General features: G+C 42.6%; 1 protein-coding gene across 4 annotated transcripts in view; it reads left to right on the top strand.

The window, feature by feature from the left end:
• Nucleotides 1–13,259, top strand: part of kmt2a (lysine (K)-specific methyltransferase 2A) — a 213,682-nt gene that overhangs the window by 76,384 nt on the left and 124,039 nt on the right. For all 4 annotated transcript variants that reach the window (XR_011937424.1, XR_011937425.1, XM_072486449.1 and 1 more), the window contains exon 4: nucleotides 9,817–9,994. Coding sequence is in view for 2 of the 4 variants with exons in the window: in XM_072486449.1 (XP_072342550.1) it covers nucleotides 9,817–9,994 (178 nt within the window). In the remaining 2 variants the exon portion in view is untranslated. The remainder of the gene's footprint in view (nucleotides 1–9,816; nucleotides 9,995–13,259) is intronic.

Below are 13,259 nucleotides of genomic sequence, written 5' to 3' on the forward strand. Positions count from 1 at the left end.
CCCTCTGCCCACCTCTCTGTCTTTTCGATAGGTTGTGAATCCCTGGATGTTTAATGGCAGTCCTGAACCCCCTGCAACCATGTCTCTGTGATGCCTACCACATCATACCTGCCAGTCACAATCTGGGCCACAAGCTCATCTACCTTGTTCTGTACACTGCGCGCATTTAAATATAGCACCTTTAATTCTCTATTGACCGTCCCTTTTTGTTTTCTTAGTGTGGTGGACCTTGGTTTACTGAGCCTTTCCATACACTGTGTCATGTTTTGTGGGATGGGGACAATCGTGACCACTCTTGAGCTTTGTCTGTTCGTGTTTTTTTGTATTCCTAAGCAGCTACGCTCCCCACTGATTACTTCACCTCTTGGTTCCCTGACTTTCCCTTCCCCCCCAATCTTTAGTTTAAAGTCCAGAACCTCCAATAGCCTGACTTCCTTCACCAGTACTCAAATCATTCTCTGAACTATTTTGAGATCTATTCCTCTTTCTCATGATTCTGAAAGAGCATGTTTCACCTGTACCACCGCCAGTTTTAACAGCCATTCTTTTTCAGATGCTTCCTTTCCTACGACTGCAACTGGTCTTCCATTTTCCAACAATCTGCCGCATATGTACCACTTTGTTACAATGGAAACACTTAGGCATCCGAATGTCACTATCCCCTCAGTACCCTCCCTTTTGATCTGAGGTGAAACTTCCTGTCCATTCCTAACTGTTGCATTTCTTTCTTGACTATATTTCCGTCCCACCGTTTATCCTTCTCATGTTCAAAAGGATGACGGAAAAACAGTTTGGTTCTATGGAATCATCATCTAACAACTCTGCTGCCTGTACTTTTAACCTTTCGTTCCTCAATATGTGTCCTAATGACCAAAGGAAGTGAATCTTCAAATTATTCTAAAAGAATCACCTCTCTAAGGGTTTCCTATGTTATCTCTATCTTTAACATCCGTGTCTAATATTCAAAGGTGTTTTGCTTCACACTCTTGAATTCAGTATGAGTTTGTTCAGGCTGTTTTCTTGCATTTCAAAATTTCTGCCTGTACGCCCCAAGGACCATACGCACTAAGGATAGCTTTCTTTACAACATCATTATCTAGATACCTCTTCCGACAATGATGCATACACCTCAATCGTTCTACCTATCAGTCTACTTTGTAAATGTAATGTCCAAATTTCTTTGGCCATTTCACCTGTTTAGCTACCTTTTCAAAGGAAATAAGGAATATTTCCAAAATTTAAACATTTCCCCACTAAGTTCATATCTTTCTATCCTTCCTGAACCTGCCCTATGTCTGCTTTAACTTCCAACATTTAAAAAAAAACATTTAAAGTACCCAATTATTTTTTTCCAATTAGGGGCAATTTAGCCTGACCAATCCACCTACCCTGCGCACCTTTGGGTTGTGGGGGTGAGACCCATGCAGACACGGGGAGAATGTGAAAAATCCACATAGACAGTCACCCGGGGCCAGGATCAAACCTGGGTCCTCAGTGCCGCAAGGCAGCAGTGCTAACCATGCCACCATGCCGTCTGTACTTCCAACGTTTTAAGTTGAAATTCTCCCTCTCGTCATTTCCTCGTCTTCCCTTGCTAATCTTTCCATTTCTTTAAAAAACATTTTTTTTTATCCCGTCCTTAAAGTTACAAAGCCAACGTGCAGAGTGGACAGGGCAAACCCTTAATCCATCTCATTGCTTGCTCCAAAAACCAATTGAAATTCAAATTGAAGCAAATTCATGGTCTCCACAAGAGAGACATACAAGATCCAAGCTGACAAGAAAAGGCATTGCACCTCATCTTGGGCTTGATCTAATGCTTGATCTGAGCCAATAGGCTGAGAAGCGATTAATCCTTCCAAGTTTCCTCATTTCAATTTCCTTTTGAAAAAATCTCTGTGTCTTTTTCCTGCATTTCTAATTGGTTCATTTCTACTTGAGTTTTAGCGAATTCAATTTCCTCACTTTCCAAAGAACTTGGTCTATCTGATTACCCTTGCAATTTTAAATGTGTCACTATGCTTTCAATAATATCAGCTTCCCATACCCCTGCAATTTATTCCAATTTATTTACCAATTCAGTTCACTGACTCTAGGTTACTTTCTGTAAACCCTTCAGAAGTACATTTACATCTTTAGGAATGTCATAGCAATTTTCAACACCAGTTGGGATTCTAACCTGTACATTATACCTCACAGTAACTCCAATTTCTTTGTCCAGTGCTTCTACCCCAATTACTTTTTTTTAAAGGATTCCCAGATCCCACCATTAACAATAAATGCCAGTCCACGTTTTACTATTCAGTACCCAGTGACTTGCTTTCCACGTTTCAAAATATTCCAGCAAATTGTTTCTAATTACCACCCAACAACCCTTTCTCCACGTTTTGAAATCCAGCAAGATTTCCAGTTTTTGTTATGATCCTAGTTCATGTTAACCGGACGGGGAGATCCCAGACTCTAACCCTAGCTCAAAAGACCATAACTTCTATTTTTTTAAACTAAAAATGTGGAGCAACAGAATCACAGGACCGCTAACTAGTTTCAACAACAAGAAAAAACATTTATTAAACATGATCAATTGGATTATTATACAATACCCATTTACTCCCCCTTAGCTTAACAAAGACACTCAGATTTTAAGATTAACACCGGTTACAAAGTATATCTTAAACTACAACGATCTCAGTAACAGAACATCCCTTTAAACACATAAGATCGCTGTTGTCAAATACACTCTCCACAATGAACCTCAAGTAAATGTCTGGATTTCTCCTCAGAATCCCCTCAGATTGTCACATGAGAGTTTCCAAACATCACGCCCTAAAAAAAAACACTTTAAAATCTTTGTTCACAATAATGTTTTTCATTAGCAGTTTGCATTCCGAAATCCAGACCAGGTTTTGCAAATTACTTCTTTAAACAAAGCTTCCACTCCACTTTTAACACTGAATCCAGTCCAGGAGTTTACACCAGTCACTTATGGAGTTTTTTGTCTTGACTGCTGTACAAACTGTTCAAAATTGCTTTAACCCTGGATTCCTAGACTGTATTAAAATGGCAACAAATGGGTTATTAACTTCTGCAGTCTGCTGTCCCACTTTAAATCTAGTTACTGCAATCGACTCTTTAACTCAGAACCCTCTGTTTACTCTTTCTTGAATTCTTCTGAACAATGCCTAGGTCTCTGTTGTCTTAACTTCAGTCATCTTAGACGTGCTTTCTGTTCCACTTCCCTCGTTAGCTGGATTGTATCAATATCTTAGGAAGGTAGCATCTCTGCAACACCCTTGTCCTTTCCAGCTTCTCCTGGCAGAGTTAGAAAATGTCCACTCGCCGGTGCCCTGTCTCCAACTGCAATATATCCAGCTAAAACTAAATCTTTTTTTAATATAAATTTAGAGTACCCAATTATTTATTTTTTTCAATTAAGGGGCAATTTAGCGTGGCCAATCCACCTAACCTGCACATCTTTCGGTTGGGGTGAAACCCATGCAGACACGGGGAGAATGTGCAAACCACACGGATAGTGACCCAGAGCCGGGATCGAACCTGGGTCCTCAGCGCCGTAGTCCCAGTGCTAACCCACTGCACCACGTGCCGCCCAGCTAAAACTAATTCTTAAAAGCTTTTTTGCTAAGCAATGGCTACAAGCTTAAGTTTTTGATTTATTTTTCCGGCATAACCCTCTCTAGGCACAATAGAGTCACAGTTGGAACCAACCCCCACGCATTAAAACACCTTTGTCCAGCATGAATCTAACTACAGGTTCTACCCTTGCAGGCACAGGAGCATTAAATTAAACCCATTAAAAATTATACCTTATTTCTAATATTTACCAATACAAATAGAAATCCCTTAAAACTACCTTTGTTTTCCTAACAGCTCCTTATTAAAGAAGAAACATTAAAGCCATAGGGAATGGACAGTTTAGTATCATCAGGATGGGAAAGTGATTATGAGCAGAGACTTAACATGCTGGATTTCCAGAAAAGTCTGAGGGCAATTATTGGAAAAGTGTTTCTAAAAGTAGGAAGAGTTTTGATAAGGTAAGTATGGGCTCACCAACATCCTCTCTTTGAGGATTCAGTGGTGGATAGTCTTTCACACAAAATCATAATTAAAAGAACAAAAGGTTGGGAGCCATTTATTTAGGTAATTAGCACTTTTGGAGCTGGGAATGTTTCGTCACAGATTATTTGAGGCAAAGACCATTGTGTCTTTTTAGGGGAAATAGATAAATATTTGAACTAGAGGAAAGTTACATTGTTATGGAGGAGCACTGAGCAATGGGATTAGTTTTAAATTTCTCTAGCAGGCACAGAATAGTCATCAGGTGGCTTTCCTCTCTATTTTAAACTTAAACAGCTCTAGAAGGAAGTTGACACAGTCTGGCATGGTGGAACTCATTGCAGCTTGTCGTTGATTACTTTAGGAATTGCCTAAGAGTAATTCCTTTAATTATTTTGTCAGATCTTTTGGATGGCTTTAAATAAAAAAGCAGAGGAAAATTAATAAAATGCATTGTGATTACGTGGTGAACTAAATTGGGGTTCAAATATGCTCTTCTGGAGAGTTCAACCTTATTTTTTCCAGACAGCAATGTTTTGCTTTTTTTTGTGGAGGTGCAAGGAATTGGGGTCGAGGCACTTTCCCCAAAAGTTAAGGGAGAAAATTAGAAGGGTAGCCACACCATGTCGCATTCTCCCACCACTTGTTTACAACACAGTGATCACAAATATAAAAAACAAAAGGTGCTGGAAATACTCAGCAGATATGGCAGCATCTGTAGAGAGAGAACCATTTCATGTTTCAGGTCAATGATCTTTCATCATCCTGTTGAGGATTTCCAACATTTCAAATTTCCAGCATCTGCAGTATTTTGTTTTGCTATGGCAGCCCTGGACTTGTTCATTTCCCTCCCCATCGCCGTCATTTGTTGTTTTGGTGGAAGTCCTTGGGTGCCTCCACTGTTCTCCTTGCAACTCCCTACGTGACACTCACTATACCTCACATTTCAGTCTCCACGTTTTAAAACCTCAAAACCCAGTGTTATGATCAAGCTTTCGGCCCCCTCTGCTTTCCTAATGCAGCTTAATATCCACTTCTTCATTCTTGTAGGTGTAAGATTTCTCCTACTCCACCTGTTATGAAAACTTCTTTGAGATGTTTTCTATGTTATGCTTGATGTGTTAAATATAGTTTAAATGTGAGTAGATGTTATTGTCGCCCACTATCTTGGTTGCACTATACAGGAATATTTAGGAAGAGAATGAGTCTGTGGTTAAAAATACAAATACAAATGTCAGTAAAACATAAACATCCCACAAACCAACAAAAAATATATTTTTGTGTCAATGGATGAAAAATTGAAGCTCTCATCGTTGATCTTATGTGTTCCGTTGGCAGCTAGCTGAAGATATTACCAGAAGTGTTGAATGCAGTTGAGTGACAAAATATTATAAAAGGATTGTGTTGGCAAAGATCACAGTGTTGATACACCTTTGCTTACAGTGTCATCAGAATAAATGTGCAGGGGGCAGCACGGTGGCGCAGTGGTTAGCACTGCTGCCTCAGCGCCGAGGTCCCAGGTTAGATCCCGGTTCTGGGACACTGTCCGTGTAGAGTTTGCACATTCTCCCCGTGTCTGCGTGTGTTTCGCCCCCACAACCCAAAGATGTGCAGGGTAAGTGGATTGGTCACGATAAATTGCCCCTTAATTGGAAAAAATTAATTGGGTACACTAAATTTATTTTATAAAAAAAAAATAAACGTGCAGTTCAAGCACAATGTTAAGTATAATTAGTCACATTTACTCCCATTTTATTGTTTTCAGATGGGTCGCATAGCAATGTTGCAATATTTTATGAAAGTTAATTTCTGATTTTAAAAAAAACCTTGTATTCCTGTCCACACTTCCATATAACAACAGAGGAAGAATCCTTTGTTCTTCTCTTTCTGGGAGACTTAAATGTGTGGCTGGTTTATTGACTGGATTGATCAAGACTTAGTGAACATATTATTTGAGTGAACTGTTCCTTAAAATAACAGCAGATTTCAAATGTAACTTTAATTTTGAGTGTGTGAATTCCTTCTTTCTCCCTCCTTCTATTTTCAAAAATGTTGTTACCTTTCAGTGAAGAAGGTGAATGATTTCCTCTCAGCCTGCTGTCACTGTTACTCCTGAGTCAGCTTCGAGGTGGTGATCAGCATTAGCTCAGCTGAAAAACTATCCCCGATTCAGCCGCTGGGGCACTTTTCAGATGAAGAATTGAATCCATGCCATTTCACTCAGATACCCTAAAAAAGCAGATCCTCACTCATTCACATTAAAATAATTTGAATATAATCCTGAAGCATTAATATTTTATGAGAAACATGTTAATGAATTTAGCAGATTCAATTTGAATATGCTATTTGCCCAGTTATCAAGTGTCAATTGCATAAAACTTGTAGTTGTGATTAATAATTTTGCTGATGGACATTTAACCTAACTGCTATGAATTTGTCTTTTCTTTATTGCTCTGGAGCAGTAGTTCTCAACCAGTGTGTCGCGAAATATGATTCTAAATGATTCAATATTGTTGTAAATAAACTAAAACTGACCCTTGTCTTCAGCCCTGTGGTTGGTACCTCTTTAGTCCCGGCGAGCTGGGAAATATGCGGTTTGGATTCTTTTTTAACGTTAAAAACCCGAACCGTGCATTTATGGCCCATTCTTGGGCAACGCATGCGCAGGAGGCCTGAGGTTCCTCTGGACTGAAGTTGCTGACGACCAAAGTGAAGGCCCCACGTGCCTGCGCAAAATGTGAAAACTCACGGGCACAAAAACTCTGGGAGAAGTGAGGGGGAGAGGTTAAAAAAAACAGGAAAGAGGACAGGAAAAAGTTTTTTAAAAAAACCAAAGTTTCCAGTTTGGAAAGAAGACGGAGGTGCGAAACAGGAACAAATAAAGTGAAGAAAAGGGGGAAACAAGTTCCAGTAGGAGAAAGGGCTGCAAGGAACAGACCTTAAATGAAGTGGGCTTGTGAGAAGCCCTAGTCGCCAAAGAGATCCCAAAAGAAGCCCTGAAGACCTGAGAAGGCACCTAAAGCTGCGGGGTGTTGGGGCAAGGGTACACCTTTGGAGCAGCGGTGTTCTGCTTGGCACGGCCAAAGAGCTGAAATTGTGCTTTTAAGTTGATGCTTGAGGGCATTTATTATGTAGTGTGGTGTGTTTGACCACAGTTTGCCATGGATAAGTTCTTGCAGAGAAGTGAAGAATCCAGCTCTGATTTAAATGTGGCCCCAAAGAATAGAACCTCTGGCGAAAAAAAAGTGAGGTTCGTACACAGACAGTATAACGACAGCTATCTGGCCGTCGGACTTTCGTGGACTGGTGATGCATCTTGTTTGTCCCAGAATGCCTAATTTGCAAGGAGAAGCTGTCAAACGCTGCAATGGTAACAAGTAAGTTGAAGTGCTATTTTAATACAACACGCTGTTCATTCTCCAGCAAGGATATACAGCACTTTAAGCACCCAAGAGAACAAAACCTGAAGCAAAATCAACATATGATGGAATGTGTGCAGGTTTCAGATAATACGCAGGAGGCGAGTTACGTGGTGGCTGAGCTCATAACGAAATAGAAGGACTTGCACACCATTTCCAGAACAATAATTTTGCCGGCATGAAAAGGTATTGTGAGAGTTATGTTGGGAGTTGATGCTACCAAAGAAATCGACACAGTTCCTCTTCCTGATAATACAATCAAACGATGTATTGACGAAACATTAGTTGATATTGAGTTGGTGCTTAAGGAGAAATTAGTAATAGGTGTAAAATTTGCCTTGCAGATTAATGACTCTGCATATTAGCAGACACTGCCAGCTTGTAGCATGTATCAGGTATGTTGACAGGGATTCCATCAAAGAGAATTTCCTATTTTCCAAAGAATTGCCTGGTCTTTCGACCCAAGAGGAAATCTTTTGTGTCACAACTGCTTGCGTGGAGGAAAACAATCTTTAAAAAAATAAATTTGGCGTACCCAGTTCATTTTTTCCAATTAAGGGGCAATTTAGCGCGGCCAATCCACCTACCCTGCACATCTTTGGGTTGTGGAGGCGAAACCCACGCAAACACGGGGAGAATGTGCAAACTCCACACGGACAGTGACACAGAGCAGGGATCGAACATGGAACCTCGGCGCCGTGAGGCAGCAGTGCTACTCACTGCGCCACCGTGCTGCCCTGAGGAAAACAATCTTAACTGGACCTAGTGCAATAGTATCTGCACTGACCAGCAGCTTACAGGAAAGGAAAAGTTAAAAGATTTGTGAGTAAGGTGACATCCAGGTCAGCCACTGTATCTTACACCATGACATTCTTGTTGTGAAACAATGTAATTTAACTTAACGGCAGTATTAGATCAAATGGTGAAAATCCTGTATAATACAAAATCTTTTGAAATTGTGTTTGTTTACTATTTTGTGTGACGAGATGGCGGCTGAGTACCAGAATTTACTCGTGCCCACTCTTGGCTGTCTTGATGAAAGATCCTCTCTTTTTATGTGCTTTGTAACGGCTAAAAAAGTTTTTGGCCCTGCATGGATTGTCACACAAAGATTTAATGTATAATGATTCTTGGTGTGCTTAGCTTGCATGCCTCTCGGGTATATTCAGCCATTGGAATGAGCTGAATGTTAAAATAAAGGGAAAAACGAGAACATTCTGCCTGTCACGGATAAACTTAAAGGCTTTAGATCAAAAGTGATCCTTTGGTCGGAAAAAGTGGCAAATAGGTCGATTGAGTTGTTCCTGCTGGCAAAACCATGCTCAAACCTCATCATGCATCTTAAAACACGACAAGAGAAGTTTGAGTGCTGCTTTCCTCCACGAGTATGGAAGACTTTGATCCATTTAGTTCACTTTGTTGAATCATCAAAGACCAGGGGCGGATTCTCCGTCACGTGGCACTCCGTCGGGATTCTCCATTTCGGCAGCTGGTCAATGGGGTTTCCCATTTTGGGGCAGCCCCATGCCGTCGGGAAACCCCCGGGGGCTGCCGGCGATACGGGGAATCCCGACAGCGGAGAATTCAGCCCAATTGTCATTCAAAGAACAAGAGGAATTCACAGAGATCAGGATGGATCGTACACTGAAACTGAAGCTTGCAGAGATGTACAAAAACAGAAGGAGGGAGCATCTTTCAGCAGAGCATGGCCTGTAAGTTGTCCTGTCATCAGTTCCTCCCTGGATCGAGAAACTCTCCTCACAGAGACAGGCCCATGTGTTACACTCGGTGAGATGCGGCTCACAGTATTATTTGAACTTTCACATTGAGAAATGTAGACTTTAAAAAAACTGAAAACAATTGAAATCTTTAATGGGATTAAATTGTATACATTTTCAATAAAAAATATTGTATTTGACATGCAGCTGGCGATAAGGCTTTCATTGTAAACATCTTAAATAAATGGAAACTGCACTGGATGATTGCTTGACGTGTTTTTAAGAGGTTTTTGAGATAAAAGGCTTTCACTCGAGGGCAATTCAGTTGCAGAAAATAGGTGTGCCTCAAATATTTTATAGTAGCATGACATATAAACGGTTGGAAACTACAGCTCTGGTGCTTCAGAGTAGATGATTACTCTGTTGTCATTCTGATGTACTATTGTTGCCTAATTAAATACTGTTCAAAGAACATTGAGCAATATTTAATAAGATAACTACTGCATATATTTATTGTAGGGAATGAATATCACTAAGACTTGCAAATTCAATGAATAGGAACCTCTGTCACTTTTTACTTCTATCTCTGAAAATTGATGTGTCCTCAGGGTCAAGAAAGTGATTCTTCAGAAGCGTCAATACGAGGCCCTCGTATAAAGCACGTTTGCAGACGGGCTGCTGTCGCGCTAGGTCGGAAAAGGGCTGTGTTCCCTGATGACATGCCCACCCTGAGTGCCTTGCCATGGGAAGAGCGTGAGAAGATATTGTCTTCAATGGGAAATGACGGTAGGCAAAGCAAACCTAAATGTTCTGAAATTTGCTAAAATGGTAAAGTGGGATTTTACCTGCTGGGGTGAAATTGTTGTATCGGTTTTACGGGGTGGGGAGGTGGCTGTAAGGTCGGTCCAATTCGATAAATTTTGACAAGCCTTTTGTTCGACTGAACATTTTGGGCACGATTTAACCACCGCGTGGATCTGGGCTTGCCGGTTAAATAACGGGAAAGGCCAAAATTAAGATTTGCGGCGGGCGGGAATCAGTTTGCTATCTAACCAGCTGCTCCCAATGGCAAGTTCCAGATCACACCCAAATATGGCGAAGATCAGTAACCCTCATTTGCATTCATTTCTATCTCATTAGCGAGATTGAAGTCGAATGCTACAGCCCACAGTGCATCTGTGAGGTGACGGATGACCTGTATGTACGGGCTTTATCAATTTTGAGCTGGACCAGGCCCACCAAGATGCTGGGCTGCAGGGTTCTTCACCATTGCTGGGATGCCCCAGGTCCAGGAGGTAATTGAAGGCACGCATGTCTCTTGCATGTACCGGGGCATCAGGGAGTGGCCTTCATTATCAGAAAGGGGTTCCACTCCCTGAATGCTCAACTCGTGTGTGACCACTGCCTCTAGATCATCAACATCATGGCAGCTACACCCTAGGACACTCTGAGATCCCCGCTTTCTTCGAGGGGCCTTATACCCAGGAGATCCTGGGGGTTTCCAGTCCACGTGACACCCCCTTCTCTGTGAGCAGCACACCTCCAGCCCGCACACCAAGGAGGGCAGCACTGCAACACCCGTGCAGCCCAAAAGTACACCCAGGCCCTCAAGGTCTAACCCACCCCCCCCCCCCCCCCCCCAGGGAATGTCCATTAAGGTAATCTCAGGCACCAGGGGCAGCACGGTGACACAGTGGGTTAGTCCTGCAGCCTCACGGCGCCGAGGTCCCAGGTTCGATCTCGGCTCTGGGTCACTGTCCGTGTGGAATTTGCACATTCTCCCCGTGTTTGCGTGGGTTTCGCCCCCACAACCCAAAGATGTGCAAAGTAGGTGGATTGGCCACACGAAATTGCCCCTTAATTGGAAAACATTTATTGGGTACTCTAAATTTCTTTTTAAAAAAAAAAAAAATCTCAGGCACCAGGGTGTGGAAGTCAACAGGCTGCCTCAAACTTAGCAATGGATCCTAGTTGTAGCGGGTGGGTGAGTAAGAGTAACAAACAATAGGCACACAGTGGGCACAAGTGAACCTAGGCACTAGTAGAGAAAACTCACCATTGTAATAAAAATCACTTTCTTCACCCATGTGGATCCTCCACGATGTCATGTCATGGCGCCAGACTCCGCAAACTCAGCGCTTCATCCTGTGCAGCGAACAAATGGCAACGCTATGTCGCTCCCACCTCCTACACTGACGACGCAGTAAAGCCACGCCGCTCCTGGCGTGGGCACTTAAGCCCCAACCCCCATCCATGGAGGTTTTGCCACCCCATCACCCCTAACATCAACACCCAGGCCTCTCATGTCTGCCAGAATTCTTCAGTTATGAGGATGCCAAGGGTTGAAAACGTGTGAGAATGTGTCCACCTCGTCGAAGGTGGAGAAAAACATCAGCACACCTGACCTTGGAGGAGGTAGGAGCAGCTGAAATGTGTAATTCAGCCTCTCTGCACCCCAAATCACTCTGTTCAGGGGTAGGTCGTGTTCAGCTCTCTGTGAGGCACGAATCAGACGTTTTGCAGAGGATAAGAGGAGCATCACTCTGTCCTCATTGCAAGTCATCATGATTCGCCTACAGCGTTCAGCCATTTGCTTTTCCGCCGTTAGCGCCCTGCCTATGAATGTAGCCAACATCACACGACCTCCCGCAAGCACCACAGTAGTGAGCAGATGGCGGGCGGTCGCCATGGTGGGAGAGATCGCCATACCCTAGTCCTGGTTGTCCCCAAGCCAAGAGGTTATGAGGAAATCCCTCACCCTCCGCTCTGTGCGGGCTGATGTCCCATGTCCAGCCTCTGCCGTCTCCCACCAACCTCAACAGGTCCGTGACGCCCCCCCCAAATGCCGAGACTGAATCCCCTCCACACCCTCTCTGGTGGCCCCTCTGCAATTGGCATCCTGGAGGGTGATGCCGACCTGAGCTTTCACCTCCAATATCCTCTTTGTTTTTATACAGCTGTTGTAAATCATGCCGGTGTGACGTCACACCGACGCCGATAAAATATTCTGTGAGGGACAGGGGGTGAAGTCCTTGCAGGAGGGCTCGCTAATGATATGCTGATGTATTTAAATTAGGTTCTCGACCTTCTGTGGCAAGATTCTCGTTACGTTACCAGCAAGGTCCCTGGAAAATCGGAAAATCCGATCTCGCCGGGGGAATTGTGTTTCCTGATTCTTGACGTATAGTTTGCCGATGTAGCCATTCTCACTGACGGCTGACGTGCGCTGAAAATCACCCCCTTTATCTCCACGGCAAGGTTTTAGATTGAACCATGAAAATATTCATCCAGAAAACATCCATCAGTTCAAGTGATGCTCATACTAGTTGTACATATAGTCACAATCGTTTTCAGAAAGCCTCAAATGTTGTTTTAATTGCATTATGAGCAATTTTAGAAGTGTTGAAAGGCACTGTTTTGTTTTTAAAAAATACCCTGGTTCTTCCCTCTTGGGAAGGTGTTGCATAACCTTGTGGGAGAGACTTTGCTTGGTCAGCAATGTGAGTTTGTGATGATGGCAGTCAGTGCTTAATTTGCTGACATTGCTGTATTTGAATTTGAATTATTTCTTGATCTTAATAACTGCCCAAGTACAGAGTGGAGAGTATGGAGTGCACAATACTAAAACCAGACAATAGTGAGTCAGTCCCAAGTACCAGTAGTTTGCTTGTAACTCTGCTATATGTGCAAAGTGGAAATTGCTGTGCTGTTACAGCTCAACCAGGAAGAAACGTGTCTGCAATACCTGATTGGAACCGTAACAGCCGTGCCTGGGAGAGTTAGGCAGGTGTCAGAGCTGTATCCCAGTAGTTAAAAAAAATATTTAAAGTGTGGAAAGGAGAGAAGTGCTGTTCTTCTAAATATTTAAAATGAGGTTTGATGGGTTTGCAGAGTGCCCAGAACATTTGGTAAGTCAGTTTTGCACTAGACTTTCATTCTCTGATTGTGAAGTGCTGTGACACTGTTGTCTCCTAATTTACATTCTTAACCTGGTGTTGCTCTGAATTTCAAGTCGCTTCTCAACAATACAAAACTGGGACTATGAAGCACT

Source organism: Scyliorhinus torazame, chromosome 21, assembly GCF_047496885.1.
Source record: "Scyliorhinus torazame isolate Kashiwa2021f chromosome 21, sScyTor2.1, whole genome shotgun sequence".
NCBI lineage: Eukaryota > Metazoa > Chordata > Chondrichthyes > Carcharhiniformes > Scyliorhinidae > Scyliorhinus > Scyliorhinus torazame.